Source organism: Pyxicephalus adspersus, chromosome 11 (assembly GCF_032062135.1).
Source record: "Pyxicephalus adspersus chromosome 11, UCB_Pads_2.0, whole genome shotgun sequence".
Taxonomy (NCBI): Eukaryota; Metazoa; Chordata; class Amphibia; order Anura; family Pyxicephalidae; genus Pyxicephalus; species Pyxicephalus adspersus.
This window is the reverse complement of record NC_092868.1, coordinates 49,810,879-49,826,812: the sequence shown is the minus strand read 5'-3', so window position 1 is coordinate 49,826,812 and position 15,934 is coordinate 49,810,879. Positions and strand designations below refer to the sequence as shown.

General features: G+C 39.4%; 1 protein-coding gene across 5 annotated transcripts in view; it reads right to left on the bottom strand.

Moving 5' to 3' along the window:
* Nucleotides 1-15,934, bottom strand: part of LOC140340525 (espin-like) — a 92,424-nt gene that overhangs the window by 17,220 nt on the left and 59,270 nt on the right. For 3 of the 5 annotated variants that reach the window (XM_072425786.1, XM_072425787.1, XM_072425784.1), the window contains exons 8-10: nt 7,137-7,298; nt 5,765-5,957; nt 4,814-4,840 (exon numbers count right to left, since the gene is read on the bottom strand). In XM_072425786.1, the coding sequence (XP_072281887.1) occupies nt 4,814-4,840; nt 5,765-5,957; nt 7,137-7,298 (382 nt within the window). The remainder of the gene's footprint in view (nt 1-4,813; nt 4,841-5,764; nt 5,958-7,136; nt 7,299-15,934) is intronic. The other 2 variants (XM_072425785.1, XM_072425788.1) reach the window with 2 other exon arrangements.

Here is a 15,934-nt window from a genome sequence, read left to right as displayed (position 1 = left end):
CCGCCTTTGAAATGTATATTGGACTCATACAGGATGTCCAGAACAGATTGTTCAATAACTCATCTGTGAGTAATTATCTTCTAAACAACTAGTCTTTCTCCTAAATATTTATTTCGATGTCAAGTAAGTGGGATAGAAAATTTGCATCACTGTAGTCACATGTAAATTCATAGATGTGGTCATCACATCTCCTTCAGGATTTTGGCATAGATGACGACTGCAAGTATTTGGCCAAGTTTCTGTGGTTCATGGACCATTGTCACAAGATGGTTGCTACCTCTGTGGTTAAAATAGCTAGCAATATGCTGAAGAGTCAGACTGCGGTTAACACAGAGCACCAGGGCCCTAGTCAAGGACCATTAGCAATGCTGATTGGAGCACTGGCTAGGAGACGATGCACCACTGAGCTATGTGTTACTAAAGTCTGTGTTGAGCGGCGGTCTAACATTTTAACAAGCTACAGTAGCAGTACAAAGAAACCCATCAACCTATTACTGTATATATAGTCCGACTATATATACACATGTAGCCTATAGTTATAAAAATGGAGGAACAACAATTATTTTTGGTTGGAAATGGTTAGATTTTAGTTCAGTCCTTAAAGTGACCTCCAGCCAAAATTTGTTTTCCAATATTGGAGAGAGTGAATAAGGATGAAGAACTCTTGTTTTCACTGCTATCTGGGCCTCTTTTAAAGATATTTACATTCATTTTCTGTCCTGCCGACAGACAGGATAGGAAGTGAAGGAAAATCTGCAACAGGGACACAGACAGAAGGGGTTCTAGACTTTCCAAACTCTACTAAAGCATTTTAAATTCTGCCTGTGTTGCCGGTAGAGAGTTAACATTACTACTAATTGCTTCAAGAGACAACATGCCCAGCATTTCTTTCCCATGAATCACTTCTCTTCTGCCAGTTGGGGCCCTGGAGAAGCAATTGCCCAGTTTACCAAACCCTAAAACTAGCCGTGAGCAGGACAGGAACTCTACCAGGGCATCAGAGGGCAGTAAAGAACTTGCCTATTCTTTCCAAAATTAAGAAAAGTCTTTTGTAATGGGGCTACACTTTAAAGTGGAATTCCAGTTCCCTCCAATGCACTAGTACTGTCCCCAACCTCCGCCTGGTTGAAGGGATGGGGTTGGAATGCTCCGTCCTGTGTAACTACACTGCTGTACATGTTCACAAGGCAAATACAGAAGAGCATATGCCAGCATTAAAAACGGTGTGTGGGAGAGGAGAAGTCTTCTAAACACAAGATGGAGCCTACATGGAAGGATAAAAGTGTATTTTGTATAAGGTTACGAAAACATTTTACTCCTTGGTTTTATTTTTTATTTTTAGGTTCACAATGGAAGTTTCTATTATTACACAGTATTTATAAAGCGCCATCATATTACGCAGCACTGTACAAAGTCCATAGTCATGTCACTAGCTGTTCCTCAAAGGGGCTCACAATCTAATGTCCCTACCATAGTCAAATGTCTTTATAAAAGTCTAAGGACAATTTTTTTGGGAGGCCAAATGACCCAACTGCATTTTTTGGGAATGTGGGAGGAAACCCATGCAGACACGGGGAGAATCTGCAAACTCCTTGTAGATAGTGTCCTGGCCGAGATTAGAACCTGGGACCTAGCGCTTACCTCTAAGCCACTGTGCTGCCACCAAGAAAAGTGTCTACAGTGTGAATGGATGCCAAAGTCATTTGGGTTTACATACCCCGAGTTAAAGCTGGTACAATTTTCATGCCAGTCTTTCCACAATTAAATTTTTGAATTTGTTCTGCAAGCCTGCTAATTGCATTGCCTTTGATACAACCCCTATGGACAAACCCAAAAGCTTTTCCAGGAATTATTATATAAATATGAACATTGCAATTTAAAAACAAAGCCAAATTTTAATTTCATATAACTGCTTCCCTACAAGCAGAAACTGTTCTGTTTATTTGTTATGCTCAGCAACAAGTCTTGTTTCCCGTTAAAAAGCTCAACAAAAAAAAGATTGGCGCCATTGTTTCGGATGAGTATGCCAGGTGTGGTACCCAATTACTAAGCTCTCTTTTGTCATTCCTATTGTCAGGCCAGTCAGACATCTGTATATGGGAATACGCCAGCAGGGCCATTCTAAATTATGTACAACCAGTAACCGAGAAATATTTTACCTTGTTTATTAACAACATGACAGGTGGAGGCCATGGCTAATGAAAATTTAAACCTCCACTATAGAGAAACAAATTGTATTCTGGTATCCTTGCTTTATGGGATAATTTCTATAATAATTTTATTTTTTATGTTAGAGGCATTTATTCATACTTTTTTCATATTAACTTGCAAGTCAAAAGTGCCAATTACAGGGATAGGAACAGCTTGACTTTACCCCATTAAAGGAAACTAGGTTTTTGTCCTAAATGATGGTTTGTGGACTTCTCAGGTGAAAAGAACGTCCTTAGTAAACAGGACTGGTCTAACATTTCTTTTGCTCCCCTAGGCCAGCTAGCATGTAACCACCAATGCCCCCCCCCCCCCCCCAAACAACTAAAAAACTAAAAGCCTTTTGTCACAGATGCATAAAACACAAGATGGAAAAAGGAGAAAGAGAGGGAGGAAAGGAGAGAAAGAAAGAGAATGTTGAGGCAGAGAGAGTGAGGGGGAAATAAAGAGACATACAAGGAAATGGTGAGGAAGAGAGAAGGAGGGGGGAGAGAGAGAGAGAGAGAGAGAGAGAGCGCCAAAGAGAGGGAGAATGGAATGGAGAGAGAAGGGTAATACATTAAATGCAAATGTCACCCTGCACAGATCTCTGCACTGTATGGACCTCTGAATATAAATACTTTGTTACTTTTGTACATCCTGATACTGTAGAGCTCATCGGCCAGCAGCAAGTTCCATTTCCAGATAAAGGAATTGTAATGCTACCCCCAAGTGGTTTTGCCATCCTAGGCCATGGCCTTGTGGGAAATCTGGCACTGTTAGTAAGTTGTTGCCCATTCATATCATTTCTTTGTGATTCTTTTCAGTAGACGATGCAGTGCAGCACTTCCACTTTCAATCTTGTGCTTGCACAGTGAGATCGGCAATCTTTTTTCCCCATCTACGTCACCCGATTTCGCCCTTGCGCCGCGCTAGATCGGGTGACGCAGGAAGAAGAACCCAGAAGAAGGGAGAAGATGTCTGCGCCTGACGCTTCCTCTGCACCAGGTCGAAGACAGATATTGGGACAACAGGGGACAAACAAAGAAACCTCCCAAAGGATAGACGGATGTGTAGGAATAAAGGTAAGTACGTTTTTTGGTTTTAAGTTTAATAATCAAATGTTGTTTTTAAATCATATTCTCATGGCAGGATGCTTTCTGCTTATGCTTTCCACCCTTCATTGATTTGTCAAGCAGCAATTTTATACTGCCATCATTCCTAAACTTTCACCCTGATAACTTACAATTTTTTTGGGTGGCAGTAACTTAAAATGTGTGGGAAGAATTTCCTTAAGATTTATTTAAAACTTTATGTTCACTTAAGAATATTCGGTCCACAGGTTGATATCCACCCAACTGAACGGAAGAACAAACAGTGCTGTCACAAAGGTTGCCTCCTTGTAGTTTTCCCTCCCAGTTCCTAATATTGACAGTAAGCCAACGTTTTATTAGATTGGTAAACCACAGGCTGGGTGGCAGCATGGCTGGAACTTCCTTTCAAAGTCCACTGGCAAAATAAGTATATCCATAACAAATTTGTAGTATGTCTATAGAGATTTGTGCCCTTCAAGACAAAATATTTGTGAGGTTACAGGTTATGGGTGAGAAGACGTGGTTTAAAATTGCATTCCAGTTCATTCCAAAGGTATTCAGTAGGGTTTCTTCACTCCAGATTTTTGAACCAAGCGGCACAGTCATGCTGGGACAGAAAAGGGCCTTCACCAAACTGTTGCCACAAGGATGGAAGCTCATAATTGTCTACAACAGGGTTTCTTAACCAGGGTTCCTCCAGAGGTTGCTGGGGGTTCTTTGAGCAATGAGCAATTTGTGACTCTCAGATCAGTTTACCAGATACTGATAATCTATTTGACTACCTATAAGGATGACATTCTTCCCAATGGCTATCATCATAATAGGAAGTCTTCCCACTGACCAACACAATAATGTACAGTGAGCTGTGGATATAGAAATTATAGAGGGGGTTCCCCGAAGACCTAAAAGTTATTTAAGGGATTCCTCATATTAAAAGGGGTGGGAAACACTGCTCTACATATCTATATGTTGTAGTAATAACAGTACCCTTCACTAGAAACACGAACTCCTGACCTGAACATTTGGAAGGATGTCCTATATTTTAGGTATATAGTGTACCACTGACTATTAACTCAAATGATCAGCCAACATCACCCCTGCTGTGGCCATGTGTTTGGGAGGGGGGTCCCTTATATCTGATTGATTTTTAGTTCACTTTATAATAAAGGAAAAGGGCAAGGAACTCCAAAATGGACAGGAATTTTGGGAGAGCTCACTGTCAAATTCTCCAATCTCTATAGGAAGCTGGGAGCTGACTCCACTCACTAGGCTCCACATACAAACTTTTAGTTTTTGATAAGAATAATATTTTTAAAATTCCATTCCAACAAAGCATTTGAATAAAGCATTTTACATTTTTACACCAAACACACCAATAAGGACTTGTCTGCTAGTTTTCCCGCACATCCCAGTACAACAAAAAGTATCTGGGGGTCACAGTATCACAATGCCAGGAAATAAGGTACAAAGAGTAAGAAAAAGGAAAAGAAAAGTTATGAAAGTTTGATATGAATGAAAACAGAAGTACTTACTCTTCCTTTGCCTGAGCGCTATCACTTCTAGAAAGAATTCGGAGGAGAGAGAAGGAGGGAGTGGGGCCGAGAGCAGGCGCACAAAGGAGGCACAGCCAGGGAATGAGAGCAGAATTGGCATGCAGGTCAGACAGCATCCAGGCAAGCAACAGATGCAGACAAGCATGATTGAGTTGATTTGAAAATAGACAAAGGAAGCACAAAGACGGGACACAACAAACCCCAGAGCGTTGGCAAGTGAGGAGAGGAAAAAAGAAAAGAAATAGTGGTTACAAAAGCAAAAGAAAGAATAAAATCAAGAATATGACAAAGTTAGTTGGAAAACCTTGAGAAGGAGGAAAGAGTTACATGAAAGTAAAACTGCAATAATAAAAGTTTTGTGGAAGGCTTGCAATTAGACTTGTGATCTAATTAGGAAACTGGAACATATGTATTCACAGCCAGAAAAGGGAGTGCTGAATAAGAGGGAAAAATGGCAACCATAGAAAAACTTTCTGTCTATAAAAATCAGGCAGTATTCTTCACAATGCCCTATCAAAGAATTAATGACTTGGTAGATGGAACCCACCGATGCCAACCCAAAGCCAATATATTTTTTTGGTTAACATGTAGATACTTCCGGGTGTCCAATAGATCTATAGGAATGGGGGTGAATGTTTTTACAATAACAATACAATTATGGATCAGAGCTGAGATAAAGTAGTTCAAGTTATTCTAAAAGTTCCAGAGTTCTAAATTCAATTTAAAAACCAGGATGTGTTTAAGGTTCAAAATGCCATTAGGCAAGTCTTATGAATCTCTATCAACCATTTGGAACCTTTGAGACCCAATACCATAACCTTTAAAGTGAAGATGCAGCCATAATCTGTGTGATACAGGTTACTTCCAGTAAAACCAGCCAAGAGGACCTGACTTGTTAAGTACTTGTTAAGTAGTGATCCATTTACTTACTTCCAGTAGAGTTGGATGAACGTCGTTGCATAGAACTGGAGATTGAAGCCTCTGTTGGCAATGGAGGAGGGGGTGGTGGGTAACACAGGTTGTCTGGAAGTGGAGGAGGAATTGGAGGGGGTGGAACATTCCCCGCAGGTGTCTTATCTGCAGTACTGCCATTGTGGACGTTCTCGTTTGATAGAAGGGATCCCTTAAAAGCAAAATATAAGGGGATCTATAATGAGTAATGTAGTGTAGATTAACATATATTGCAATACTATGTTTTTTTTCTACAAAAATGTGTTCATTACAATATTGAAAAGAATGTTAGGGTTTCTTCTGAAATATTATGTAACCAAGCCTAAAGGTCCAATTTTGGAAAGGAAGTAAAAGAGGGCATGTTTCTACTGAGTCAGCAAAACAAAAATGGCAACAGCTCCTAACACTATATAAATAGCTAACCTAGAGCTAGATTTTGGCTATACATTCAGTTTCATTTTCACAGAAACATTGACTTTCAACAATGTGAAGAATCAGGAATATAATTTCTAGCCTTTTCCCAGCACAGAGAGGGGAGCACAATTTAGGATCTCTTTAGAAGATAATCAGATGTGGTTGTATAACATCTGCAATGGAGGTTCTGGTTATATACATAGTGTACATAGAAGTACATAGTGATATGATATAAGTATGTGAAAAAAAGATGGAGATGAACACAATTTAAGAGGGCTGGTGCTATAGTTTATTTATTGAAAGAAAATAAAAGTTAACAGTTAAAAAATCTTGAAGCCCCAAAATGTCAGTGACATCACCTTTTTCCGAATGTGGTCAGTTTTTACGACTCCATGATGAAATCTTTAGTCTTTTTGTGAAAATTGAGAAATTGTCAATTTTCAATTGACATTCTACTGAATTTTAATGGGCCCCTATACTAAAAACCCCTTTCTAAAAATGCCAATTGCCTGGTAGCCTCTGAACCACTACTACTTTCTGAGCCACTATCCCAAAGCAAAATGAAGATTAAAAAGTCAGAACTCTCAAAATGTAGATTTGTTCTACGTCAGTGCCAAGAACAAAGGCCAGTGAATTACCCTCCCAGTATGTTTCTGGGATGTGGGAAAAAACACAAGGGAAGAACATACAAACTCCAGGTAACACATATAAATGTTACATTGTCAAAAGTTGGTGGACACCAGTTATCATATCTATGGGATGTTGATAATCCAGATCCAAGAAAGCAGTTCCAAAGTAAGTTGTGAGTCGCCAGGGTGTTTGCTATAATGCAGAACCCTTTCAAGTCCACCCAATGCAATGCCAAACTATGGTCATACAAAGTTCTGGATCATTAAATTGGTCAAGATCAACATTGTTTATCATAAGACCGTCATACCTCTTCACTGTGTGCCATTTTTCTTCCCTCCGAAGACTCAGGGGAGTTTTGTCCAAGGTATTTGTAGTAATCCCCAGTGCTGGGCTGCTTATTGAAGTTTCTTGACTTTCGGCAGGAGTCGGCCCTTCGTAGCCCCTCAGGACTGCTTTCTCGAGATGTCAACTACAAAAAGAGAAAAAAGATACAGTTTGAAAATGTAGAATATAGAACAAAAATATACAGATACAAATTGTGATATGCACAGGAAAATAACTTTGTAATAGAATCTAAATAAAATAATCACTTTATAAGGCACCATCAAGTACCATGGCACTATATAAAGAATGCAAACAATATTCCTCCTAGACTGCATCACTCCTATCATTGGTCTTAAGACTGTCACCTTAGCTGGACAAAAAAAATGGACATTCGAGTGACCATAAATTTTAATCTATTACTTGAAGCATCTATACGGTGCAATAATCTGGATGGCACAACCCTGACCTGTTCTCTACTGATCGGATATCATCCAGTGCCAACTTCAATCCCTGATGGTCATGTCTACTGAACAAAGCTGCCCTTGCAGCCTCAATACAATTGCAAGCCCTCGCTTTTCAATGGCTAAAATATTTTAGGTTGCATAGCATGCTGAGAGGTTTGTGTTAGGGGTCAATCTAAGGCAACTTCTGAAGTATATCCCAGAGTTTGGGCGATACCAATATTGAATTTTGTTATGACCACAACCATTATCTCTGACAACTTATCCCCAAGAAATACAACAACACAGCTGTGGATTGTGGTGCTCTTTTCTGGAAAAAAAAGGTGCAGGTACGTTTAACACAAGTGGGCCTAAGGCCTTCTATAGTCCCCCATAAACCATATAGGTGCATCACCAAATTTTTTAAACTATATAAAAGAGTGGCTAACCGTAGTGGTAAAGACTGAATGGGTAACCTGCGACCTCCTGAGATACATAGGTCATGTATCCTTGGGGGCTATAGGCTGCTCCTTCTGTGCCCGATCTTCGGGCATGCACAGTACAGGTTTACAGTGTGCTAAAACATCTTTTATAAGAACTAAATAAATTTTTTTTTAACATAATTCTTCCTATTTAGTGGTGGACGCGGCCAGCAGTGGGTCAAAACAGTGCAAAACTGACTTGTCCCCCCCCACCATCATTAAAATTTGGCTGCTATGGAGACCCTCAGTTGGCTGAGGAAGGTCCAGGACCGCGGCAACTCCCTATGTCCACCCCTGATCCTATCTACCAAGAGCAGACACATACTAGTAGATCGCAAACTTTCACACATCCCAATATGTTTTTGGACAATTAGCATTTGCCTTGACACATCCCATGGTGGCCTAAATAAATAAACCATTTACAGGCTTGTACTATACCACATTTTGAATGTTCTTCCACCTGGCATGTATGCAGTTAACAGCCATAATAGCTGTGTGAAGCACACAATAATTAGACTCTTCTAAGTAAATAGCACATTGAAAACATTTGTTGAATTAGGTAAATGAGAATTTTCTGGCAGGCATGGAAAATCTACTTTTTGCATATTTTGAAAGCTTAACAGCTCAGCTAAAATAACGAGCTCTAGATTTCGGTTCTTGCCAATTAAAAGACAAGGGGCTTTATCAATTTGTTCATCAACGTGTCAGCTTAGCACAAAACATTCTTGAACAAATTAGGCAATAATAATTTAATACCAGCTTAGCTAAATGGAAGTGTTCATCTTAAAAGTTGTAGGCACACCGATAAAGCTGTTGAACATTGTGGTGGTAAGGTAGTGCCATTCCAATGGTTTTTAAAAGGTCAGTCTAACCAAAAGTGATCGTTTATAGGTAAGAGTCTCCGGGTTATTATATGCTTTAGATACTTCAACAATGAAATTTCCAATCACTATATCCCAAGTCCATCATTGGTTTGGTAATACCATCAGTGTAGGTGTATAGTAATTCTACAAATGAGAAATGTAGAGGGTTTGGTCTGCTGGAGATTGAATAATCCAACAAACTTTTTTCCTGAAAATGTTGTATAGGTCATGCCCGTTATCCTTTTATCCCCCTAAAATACCAGTTTTTAGGGAACTTCCAAGAGGTTAATGCTTAAAGGCTTATTCACAGTGGAAGGGCAGTGCGTTTACATGTAGCGTGTCCCGCAGCAGCCCTCAAACCAGTTGTCAGATGCTAGTTCTTTTATAATAAGTGCTGCTGGATGAGACCTCGAGTGCCCCAAAAAATGAGTCATCAAGCACCTGCTCTAATTTCCAAAAAGACTTTGCACTGGAAAACTGCTACCACAAACCAAAGATCCACATCATCTCTTTTAAGCAGGGGGCTCCCTTCTTTGAGTCATTTAGCTGGCCCATTAAGATGAGTATTTGTGTTCAACCAGGTATTAAGCTACTAGATGTGTGCTCACTTTTTGAGGAGGTGCGTCCCTTTCTTTAACTTGTTCACCCATGTATGTGACCTGATATTCAGCTGTTGGGCCTGTATACACGTAGAGGTAGAGGGGTTGTCCATCCTCTGGTCATTCAGCTGTGTATGAATGTAACCAGATATTCACCTACTAGTTATGTATTCACAGCCCAGTAGTAAACCAACTATTTGACCCCCCCCCCGGAGTACTCACTTTTACTACTACTCGGAGTACTACTCACTTTTGACACCTACTGGCAAGGGGGTTTATTTTAAATATTTCTCTGCAATATTTCATACCCATTTGGTTTCTTGTTGATTATATACATAAAAAATATTTATAACATCATACATTATCGCTAAACTAAAATGACCTATTATTCGCCATGGATAAGCTAGGAATGGCAACTGAAGTTGTTTTCTATGCCACCATAATTTGCTTTATTAACACTCACAAATCTGTCCTTGCATGTGACAGGTTCTGTTTAACTACACATTTTTTTGTAAATTTGCCTACGGTTTTAAAGCAGACCTATCATCACATTTTTACCATTATATAAAAGGATAGCTATCCAGAGAAATGTGAGGTTTTCAATAAAATGTTTTTTTTACATTGTTTGGGGAAGACCCCATCTGTCAGTAAAGACTGAAGATCGTCATTTTTTTTACTAAGAGAAAGATACATCACCTGATTTTGGGCTCTGGGAGCACTGGAAAGAAGAAGGAAGCCAAGACAGAGTGGGACTTGTTGGGCTTGGTTTGTGAACGATCGAGGGCTTGTCATAGGTAAAAGAAAAAAGTGATTTCTGCTTTAAAGTGTATTTCAGACAGGGATCCTAGTTCCACGAATAGCTGCAGCAAATCCCTAAAAATCTAGAAACACCTCTAAGTTTTCTAAATGTGGTAAGATAATAAGCTGAGCCTTCTATGTTATGGACGGCAGAAGCGAGTCCTGCATCCAACAACCAGGTTGCTGCTTGTGTTTAGGAGCCAGAAATGCTGAGATTACATTAAGATGTCACAGTGGCAAGACTAGTCGGGGGTGGGCCCAGACTATATCCATGGATCACTGGTCTCTTATGAGAAGCAACTGGTCAGGGACAAGTGACAACAGACTCCAGGTCATGACTCAGAATGATGAGGGTTGGGTTTCATTTTGCTCAAACAACAGCTTTAAGTTTACAGCTTAACTTTTTCTTAAATTTCATTTGCATACAGCAATTTTATAACAAATGAATTAATAAATCTCTTTGAATATCATGCAGTCAAACTCAAAGAGCCTGTAATTATTTTCAGCTTAGGTGCCAGTCATGCATTCTAGCTCTCTAGAATTACTGTGGCATTAGTGGGTTTTTCTCTATTGAGGAAGTAATCCCTATTTCAATGGCCAGTGAGCTCTCAGGTTTTCTAAGGCTACCGGCTACTGTGTCACTAGAGAAGGTCCCAGAACAAATCAGACCGTATAACAAAAGTGCAGAAAAAGGGAAGTATGTAGTGTGACCTGGAAAGATGACACAGGTCTGGAGTTTGGGTTACAAGACGGCACTGGCTATTCCTTGTTAATTGATTGTTTTATGTGTTTGTTACAGAACAAACTAACAAAAAAAACTTTAAAGGCAGGAAGAATACACTAGAACAAGGAATAGGATCAGATATCCTCAGGAAACTAAAGCTTGTTAAAAAGCAAACTGTAAGAACCAGAACCCATAGGCAATATTTAGTAGAATATTCATACAACTGAGATCTCTTCAAATTTGAAACCTTAAAAGAAAAAAAAAAAAAGAAAAAACACCACCACCTAACTTGTTCCCAGGGTCCTTTGGCCAGTTTAGGGGTCTTCATCTCCCTGTGGAGGCAGGTGGCCCTCTGTACTACAGAGAATGACACTTGCTCCATTCTCTGTGGCATTCGGCTTTGATCCCAGGCTGGTGCAATGAAGAACTCCTATGGGGACTCTCCTAGCATCTTGGACTAACAGTAGGATAAAAAATACTCATTTATTGAGTTCCAGACTTCCCAGTGCTCATATGAGAGACCCCCACCATCCCTATACCAAGTTCCTGGGTCTGCATACCTGATGCACCCATTATGAGGAGCTCCCACCATCTCGGAGATCCCGAGTGTGCACACCTGCTGTGCTCCCTATGAAGGTCTCCATGGCTCCATATAAATGGGAAAGTAACAGAAGGAGATGAAACACACCGAGCTGAGTGGCAATATTCAAATCTTCTAGGTGAGCATGAATTATGTATAAGGAGATTTTCCTGTTAGGAGTATATCAGTTATAGAAAACCAGAGGCTAATGCAGAATCCATCCACAACTGATGCAGCACGTTTGGGTAGACAGACCCTTATTTTAATATAAATAAAATGTAGTATGCTTTAAGTGAATATAAATTATGGAGTTGTCATACTTGCAGCTTTGGCTATTGAGGCTTTGGTAATTGACCATTGCGTGACGTGAGGCAGGTCCAAGTACCTGAATCACCAAACAACCCAACACCAAAAGTCCAATTTTGATAAATGTAGTGTAAAAAGAACATGTTAAACCCACATATATTTTTGAAAAACGTCACAGTTTCTGTCGAAGATAAAGATGCTATCATATCCACAGCAATGTAAAAACAAAATAACCAAATAGTATTTATTAAATAGAAATTTCAAAATGGTTTTAGGGAAGCCAACAGTAACTCGAATCATCATGTATAAGGGCTCACCGGTCCTGTGATCAAGTAAAGTTGTAAAGTATACTCAGCATAAGTTGTTAAAATATTCTCATGGAAGCGATCACCAAGTATCGTTGTGAGAAATGCTGAAAAGGTACACCGACCCACACACTTATATGGTCACAATATGTGGACTCAAATTAATGAATTGAGGGGTATCTAGTGGAGGTTACTGGTAAGGCTGCAGCACACAAAGCTAATTTTTGTAAATTTTGCAAATGCAACCTTGTTTGAAAACTTTTGAAAAGGCACTTATCTCATTGACTGTGTCCCTATGTACTGGACCAGCTGATTTGATGAGTTGAAACATAAGTATCCTGTACAGTGCCCAGACTTCTTGCACCTCTGACACTTTTGGAATCAAATGGAACACCAATGATGAGTCAAGTCTCATCCAACATCAGTACCCAACCCTACAAATGCTCTTAAGACTGAATAGGGAAAAATCCTACTCCAAAATCTTGTTGAAAGCCATCCCTCATAAACAAAAGACGTTATCTTAAAAAAAAAAAAAAAAAAAAAAAGGGATGTAATTAAAAGTGTTGGGAATTCAAGCAAAGATAACCCACCGGTATATTTAAAGAAGAGCAATGCAAAGCACAAAAACACCCTGACCGCTTTCATATCAGGATAAGTCATATATATATCCCATAGAAGTGCTTCTTCATAATTATAAACCTAAATATTATATTTTCTGTACTAAAATACACATCCATAATTCTTTGCTTTAAAGTCAAAGCACGTAAACTACCATTTTATTTCTGACTCTCACCAAAAAGGTCCCTGGATGATCAACATAAAAAAATTGCAATGCACAAAAAAATCAGATTAAAGGCACAACTGCGTCAGGATGCTATGCATTGTGCAGCACATTGTTCTGATGTCTATGCTTATTTCTATTGCAGTCGCAGCTATACATGAAAGTATTTAAACCAGAACAGAACCATCTAAACCAGCATTTCTCAACCAGCGATCCATAGAACCCTAGGCTACCTCAAGAGATTGCTGGGGGTTCCTTGAGCAATGAGCAATTTGTGCTTTGCTACTGACGCCAATGATCTTTTTGGCTATCTGTATGGGTCACATTCTTCCCAATCGCCAGCATTATAAAAGGCATTCTTTCTATCGACCACCAAGCTGAGGATATAATATTTATAGAAGGGGTTTCCCAACTCCTGAAAGTTATTTTAAAGCTTCCTCCATGTTAAAAACTTTGAGAAACACCAATCTATGCAATTGATATCATCAAAAAACCTTGGCTACATATCATCGTAACAGCGTAGGGCAGCATCAGGTATCACCATCTATGTTATAATGTAATATAAACTCTTATGCAAATCTACAGTTTCATGTTAACAGTCAGCATATCAACAAATACATTTTTATACATTTCATTATGGCTGGTAAGTTTTTAAAAACCATCAGCACTTCCAGGACAACAATCGGCAGCACATCCCGTAGGAAACAATAGCAAATGGCAACTAGTTCTAGAGACAGCAATCAGGGATCTATCCCAACTGTAACTAGTAATTATGGCAGAATATAACAAAAATGAACATGAAAAGCCATACAAATAACACAAAATAAAAGTAACAAATACGGTAACAGTAATGTAACAAACACTTTAATTGGCTTGATCTGATGCACATTAGGTGGAGGAACTAGCAGGCAAAATAATGTTCTCTGAGCCCAGTGATCAATACGATTCAGCCATCTAAGCTGCAGAATACGTTTTATTCCAGGACAGTTATATATTTTAAATAAAGAAAAAAAAAGAAAGGAAAATTGAAATTTAAAGAAATCTTACCTATGTGTCTTCCTTGGCTTGCAGTCACGAAAAAAAAAGCTTCTGGTCTGTGACAGGGGTTACATGACACCTCTGTCCAGAACACCTGTGACACACAATCCAGCCTCTCGAATTACCTTACCTCTGTAATGAATTACACAGAGCTGAGCCTATCAGATCACACTGTGATGACATCACTGGCAGCTGCCAGCCAATCCCAGGGAGAAGAATTTTACCTCTGTATGCAAAACTAGCACTGAATAACCTGGCTGCATAGAAATAAATCTGCCAAGGTAGAAGCTGCCAGAGATATGGAAAGTGCAGGGCTCTGGAGTGACGTGCTGCAAAATGGGAGAATTTTTTGAAAAATTACAAATGTAGAATATTAGCAGACACAAATAGGGCAATGTCCAATTCTTTTCCCAGGAAGACTCTGAAATCTTTTTGCAGACTCATCTGGGAAAAGTTTGTATGGCAAACAGTTAAACTGCAATGCAAATATCCGATTAATGAAATAGGTCATGTGACAAGAAGCAGGTCTTTGTTTATGGATCTCCGGCAGGGTGGAGGAACAGTGCACAAAAGCAGCTTTTTCATATATGTTGCATAACAAGCACAACAGAGAAAAAAAAGGGATATATAACGAGGAGGAAGGAGTTGGATGCCATTATGGGTTTAGCCATTTGCTTACTCTTCTGTACAGAGCAAGCAGTATTCCTAATGGCCAGGGTGGTTCCGGGAACCAGGGCGGCTTCGTACTCTGCGCAAAAAGCAAATGTTTATTTCATTTTGCATAGAATAGGGAATGGATAGAACCTTTGTCAAGGCTTTTTTTCATATGTGTCCCATTGGAGAGATTTGCCATAATTACCTATCCTTCAGACACAAGAAGTGAGGAAAGTCCTGACTTAGGTTTCCCCTTTATTCCTCTTATGGTGACAACTAATTATTGGCAAATCTGCTCAGATCAGACCCATTCTGATTCCAGCAAACATACTATGAAGTTTGCCAAGCTAGATTTGAGATGAACCAATGTTGATTGGCAAGGTATACATTGGATAGTAACCTGCTTAGAGCTTCAAGTCGTTCACATTACCAGCCACTTCAAGGTAAACCTTGCTACGAAGCTGATTTTTAAGGCACACAATGGACAGAAAACCTTACCAACTGGCTCCAAACTGAAGTTTACCAGGACTTCTGCCTAGACGTTTGTTTGCCCTAATTTCTGCATTTCAGAGAAATAGCAAATACATAGGCAAAGATATACCATTCCCACACAAGTCTATGTATGTAAACCAAATTCCAAGATTTGGCATGGCCAAACACACATGAGTTGGGCACTAAGAGGGCAGTCTGAGGAGCAACAATAAAATTACAAATGGGGCTATCTAAAGTACAACAAAAGCACCAGAACACAAGACCTCAAAATCTTGGCTTGGGGATGGGTGGTAAGTAATCCTTATTAGGTTGTTACGCAATTTAGACCTCAACAGCAACAAACATACAAGTCAGTAGGACTACTATACAAATATATGCAGTTGTGGATAACCTGGACAGTTTACAAGCCAACAGGTTATAAGAATTGCCACTGGAGGGAGAAGAAACTATAATAGCGGACATTGCCAAGATATCTACTATCTTAGAATCCCATGTCTACAGGTTGGAAGCCCTACTGCATTGCAGAATAAATACCAGCGGAACCCTGATAAAAGAAATATATTTACCAGGATCAACCCGTAATAAAACTAATTATATATGGTTGACCATTGTTTCACCATATTGTCTGTAGGTATCTCAAAGGCTCGTGTAGACCAGCAAATACAATTTGCCTTCAAGTACATTTAGCTCAAATTTGAGATAATGCATATCTATCTTGA